The 5,179-nt window shown below is 50.2% G+C and overlaps 1 protein-coding gene across 1 annotated transcript in view; it reads left to right on the top strand.

Annotated features, from left to right (window-relative positions):
- Positions 1-5,179, top strand: part of DUSP11 (dual specificity phosphatase 11) — an 8,197-nt gene that overhangs the window by 2,352 nt on the left and 666 nt on the right. The window contains exons 2-10 of the mRNA XM_057384043.1: positions 57-123; positions 446-521; positions 1,547-1,678; positions 2,186-2,309; positions 2,820-2,880; positions 3,187-3,233; positions 3,416-3,491; positions 4,026-4,154; positions 4,927-5,176. Of these exons, the coding sequence (XP_057240026.1) occupies positions 57-123; positions 446-521; positions 1,547-1,678; positions 2,186-2,309; positions 2,820-2,880; positions 3,187-3,233; positions 3,416-3,491; positions 4,026-4,154; positions 4,927-5,176 (962 nt within the window). The remainder of the gene's footprint in view (positions 1-56; positions 124-445; positions 522-1,546; positions 1,679-2,185; positions 2,310-2,819; positions 2,881-3,186; positions 3,234-3,415; positions 3,492-4,025; positions 4,155-4,926; positions 5,177-5,179) is intronic.

The following is a 5,179-nucleotide window of genomic DNA, read 5'->3' as shown; positions in this document are numbered from 1 at the left end:
AGGATTTGAAGATCCCCGGGCCTGGGGGGTCCTTGAGGATCTCTGGTCAGGTTGAGGGTCCCTGAGCCAAGGGGGATTTTGGAGACCCGGTCCTGGTGGAAGTTTTAAGGTTCCCAGACCAGGGTGAGTTTCAGGGCCCTGGGGTTTGAGGGGTTTGACGGTCCCCAGGACTGGGGGAAATCTGAGGGTCCCTGAGCCGGAGAGAACTTGAGGAGTCCCCAGGACAAGGCGTTTGAAGGATTCTTGAGTCAGGGGTGGTGGTTTGGGAGTCCCCGAGCATGGGGGATTTTGAAGGTCTTATGCCAGTGGAGGGGTTGAGGGTCCTTGGGTCTGGCAGGAATTTCTGGTTGCCAGGGCAGGGGGGAATTGGGTTCCCAGGTTTGGGGATGTTTTGGGGGCTCTGGTCAGGGGTCTCTGCCCTGGTTTAACACCTCCATGGATCCAGGTGGACTGACTACATCCCGCTGGGCTGGAGAATGCCGGGCACGCGGTTCATTGCCTTCAAGGTGCCCCTGAAGAAGGTGAGTGACCAGCAGGAGCCAGTTTGGGCTGGATAACAGCTGTGGGAAAGCGTCACTCAGTGGGTATTCCATGAGTGAATTCTTGAGGGACACAGTGTCAGAGCCCCAGAGATTTTGGGAGTGGAAGAGTGAGGGGTCAGTGTAGCAGCAACTGGGCCTCAGGGTCCTGTCGGTGTGTGCTGTGCTGGGCTTTGCTCTGGAGTGGTTGGAGCATCACAGATACATCTAAAATACACCCAGGGTCACATCTGTGGGAGTCACAGAGCTTGGGAAGTGGGAGAGGGGAGAGACTTAGGCTGAGGGAGCTGGGGGAGATTAGCCTGGAGAAAAGGAGGCTCGGGAAGGACCTTCTGGCTTTTCCACAATCCCCTGACAGGAGAGTCTGCTGCCAGGGAACAGGCATAGGATGAGAGAAAACAATCTCAGGCTGTGCCAGGGGAAGTTGAGGTTGGATATCAGGAGGAATTTGTCTCTGGAAAGAGCAGTTAAATGTTGGAAGGGGCTGCCCAGGGTGGTGGTGGAGCCCSCATCCCTGGAGGTGTGCAAGGAACAACTGGACATGGCACTCGGTGCTCTGGGGTTGTGACAAGATGGGGATTGGTCACATCTTGGACCCAGTGGTGTTGAGGCGCTTTTCCAACCCCAGTGATTTTGTGGTTCCATGTGTTTGAGCTGATGCCCTGATTTACAGCTTCCACCTAGAAACCTCCAGTGTCTGGGTGTGTTTGTCACTGTGGGATTTTGCTACAGTTAAAGTTGTCTCTCACCCCTGGGAACCTTCAGCTGAGCAGCCCCAGAACTCTGAGGGCCTCAGCRTGTCCCTCTTCATGGCAAGGAGTRGAACTGGATGAGCTTTAAKGTCCCTTGCAGCCCAAACCATTCCCTGATTCAGTGATCCAGCTCATATGTCCATCTGTGTCTTGCCCAAGTTCTTCTCCCTGTTTGCCAGGACATTCCAGACCAGGAGCCTCTTCCTACCCATCATAACACACATGAGTTTAATAACAGCTTTATATTTCCCGCAGAGTTTTGATCGGAACCTTCTCCCAGAGGAGAGATTTTCCCCTCATGACCTCATTAGGAAAGTCAAGGAGCAGAAGGAGGAACTGGGGCTGATCATCGACCTGACATACACCACCCGCTACTACGGGCCTGAGGTCAGTGCTGAGAAACTGGGAAAGTCTTCTCCAAGAGGGTAACTTGGGAGAGTGTGAAGGCCTTGAATCCTTCAGCAGGGGATGAGGTGAAGCTTTGCAGGCCAGTGGGATCTTCCTGATCTTATCTCCAAGCCCCAAATCCTCTTTGTACCAACGAGCCAAAGTTTGGGGATGCCCTAAGATTCTTTTTTTTTTGTGGGATCTCCTGAGCGAAGAACTAATTGCAAACAGCTTTGGCTAGGTGGATGATCACTGGGAAAGGTATTCCAGGTCCTCTGTGTGCTTCATCTTCCCTGGGGGGAAAAAGAGCAAAACCAGGAGAAGTAATATGGAATATTGGTACTGTGTCAAGGAAGCGAAGCAGAAGTTTTCTTACCCAAAACCGTGTAGCTGTTCTTTTGGGCTTAGTGGAAAAACCTTATCTTCTTCAGGCTTATTGCCTATGATTCCTTAATTAATAAGAATCCTTATGCATTTCCTGGAAATTAATGAGTTTGTTTCTTGTAGGAGCTGCCACCCACACTCTGCTACTCAAAGATCCTGACCATGGGACACGAAATTCCAAACAAAGAGACCATTTTTAGATTCAAGTATGTTGTAAAAAAGTTTTTGAGAGACAACAAAGACAATGGTRAGTATGGATTTCCCTGACTCAGCTGTTAATGGGATGGGCTGGTGATGTTTTTATGAGCAGTAGCAATTTCTTATTCCTCTCTTGGCATGGGAATGTTAAGGCAATAGATTGGGATTTTCCTGGTGAGGGAATTTGTGTTGGCTCTGATAATCCAGGCCAGGTTGGATGGGCTTGGAGCAACGTGGGATAGTGGAAGGTGTCCCTGCCCATGGYAGRGCGTGGCACTGGATGGSYTTTAAGATCCTTTCCAACCCAGACCATTCCAGGATTCTGTGATGAGTTGATCTTTCATTGAGTTTGAGACATATGGTTGTGTAGATGAGCTGCCAGAATTAATGAGTTAATGAGTTGAGCCAGTGGTGTTTCTTAGGCACAAATGTGGTGATGTTGTGTGGAGTTATTTCTGTTAATTTTCTTGGTGTCACTAATGGAGGGTTGATGCAGATGGGCTCATTCTGGGGGTATTTGGCMGAAAAAGCACCTAAATCTCACCTGTGTGTGTTACAGATAAACTCATCGGGGTGCATTGCACACATGGCTTGAACAGAACTGGCTACTTAGTTTGTAGGTGAGTGGTTCTGAGTCAACTGGGGTTAAGTGATGGCATTTCTTCCTAACCCCTTTAGGAGGAAACAGTGCTATGCCAGCAAAACAAGAGTGATTTGTATAATCCCAGACTTGCAGGGATTTACAGCTGTTATTAGAGGGTATTTTTCATCCCAAAATTCAGCGACCAAATGCTGATACACCATTCTGGCATGTAAATAAAAGGTTTAAAAACTCTTCAGTGGTTTTTTTGTGTTTGAATCATCATCAACCTGTCAATGTTTTCATGGTTAATTGTGTAATTAGAGTTTTTTGTTGCTCTGTGCAGGTACCTGATTGATGTTGAAGGCATGGAGCCAAATACTGCCATAGAATGTAWGTATCCTGCTTGGATGGGGAATGTTTAATGGGGTTTTAGATGATCAGAAGCTTTGTGATAGCTCCAGGGAGGGAACTGTGTTTGGTTGAAGGGGTTAAAACCCTTATAAAGTGTTTTAATTGCTCAGCAGCCCCGAGGGTGACTTGTGTTGCTGTAACTCAGAACTCTCTCTCCCCAGTGTTTAACAAGTCTCGAGGGCATCCCATAGAGAGAACCAACTACATCCAGGATCTTCAGAAGAGAGCCTGGAAAAGGTGAGTCTGTGTTTCAGGAGTGAGGGATGTACCCAGGGAGAGATACTGAAGAGGAACAGGCCATAAATCTTGAGTGGTTCCAGGAGGGGTGGTGGCATGAGTGTGTGGGGAAGTGGGCAYTGGGAGAATGAACAGGGAGAGCCAKRGCAAGGGGGAATAGTTTAAAGCTCAGAGGGCAGGGTTAGGTGGGGTATTCCTCCCTGTAAGGGTGGTGATGGGTTTGATGGAATTCCCAAAGAAGCTGTGGCTGCCCCATCCCTGGTAGTGCCCAAGRCCAGGTTGGATGAGCTTGGAGCAGCTTGGGACAGTGGAAGGTGTCCCTGACTGTGGAGGGGATGGAATGAGATCTGCTTTAAGGTCCCTTCCAACCCAAACCATTTTGGGATTATAAATGGGTGTAAAGATCCCCAGGCCTGTGACCTCTTTTGGGGTAAGCAGTGATGGGAAGGGCTGGGATTGAGTGTGAAAGAGCTGATGTGATCACTCAGTGAGTGCTTTGTGGACAGTCAAAACATTCAGAATTCTCTTTAAAAGGAGCTGTGAACTGAAGAMTTTTGGCTCTGATCTCTTCAGGAAAAAAGGCAGTGCCACAGCAAAGCCCCAAAAGCAGCTGGTCAAACACCCCCAGCATTGCTCGACCCAGTCATCCCTGGTGGTGCCCAGGTAGGTGTTTGCCCCTTTCCCTGTGTGTCCTGAGCTGAGCAGGCTCAAAGAGCTGCTTCCTCCCCTTGGAGCAACTGCAGCTGGATTTTTACAAGCTGCAACTCATTCGGTGCTTTGCCAGCTCTGGSAGGGTGACAGAAACCCCCTGAAAGTTGTTTGGAGCCAAAATAACAACAGTCAAGTTCTTGTCCTTACAGCAGCAAAACTCTGCCTAGGAATGATGTTCCTGTACCTGTAGGTGTGCAATGAYATCACTGGCAGGGTGGGAGTTGGTTCCCAGTGGGGCTGGAATKTTTTCCAGCTGGGATAGATATTTCATGCACCAAAGGATTTTGAACCAAGTGCCAAGTGAGGCAGCTCTTCCTAAGAAAGAGGTGGTGACACTCCCTCTGTTACTGGGCTCCTCCTGGAACAGGGAACTCGGAAAGAGCTTCCCTTTGACCTGGGGAGCACATTCCAGCTCAGAGATGACCTCCTGGCCTTGGAGGAGCTCCCAAACCACCTCTAGAGCACATGTGGGAGCCAGTTCCAGCTTCTGGCACAGCAGGGGCTTCTTCACCCCCCTCACCCCCCTCCCTTGGGGGCATGGAAAACATTTCCTGGTGAAAACYTCCCTTGCTGTCAGAAATCAGGAGTGAAGTTGCTATCTGGGTGTCCCTCCTGTATGTCCCATCCTTCAGGCTACAGGAAAAGGGCATCATGTGCATCCACAGGTGCTGAGGGTGTTCACAGCCAGCCCTTTTTGGGTGCTGACTCCCCAATTTCCTTCCAGGAACCTTGATGGTGTCAAGAAGAAGCAGCAGCCTGGCTCCAAGKCTCAGGCACAGCCCCAGCAGCTGGGACAGAGGTATGGGGCCCTGGAGCAGAAGCTGCAGAAGAAGCAGAGGCAGCTGCAGCAGAGGCAACTGGAGCAGAGGCAGCAGAGGGAGCTGGAGCAGTGGCAGTTGGAGCAGAGGCAGTTGGAGCAGAAGAAGCTGAAGAAGCTGCAGCAGAGGGAGCTGGAGCAGAGGGAGCTGGAGCAGAGG

This window comes from Malurus melanocephalus, unplaced genomic scaffold, assembly GCF_030028575.1.
Source record: "Malurus melanocephalus ecotype Western Australia unplaced genomic scaffold, MMel_1.1 scaffold_681, whole genome shotgun sequence".
Lineage (NCBI taxonomy): Eukaryota > Metazoa > Chordata > Aves > Passeriformes > Maluridae > Malurus > Malurus melanocephalus.
This window is presented reverse-complemented; position numbering and strand designations above follow the sequence as displayed.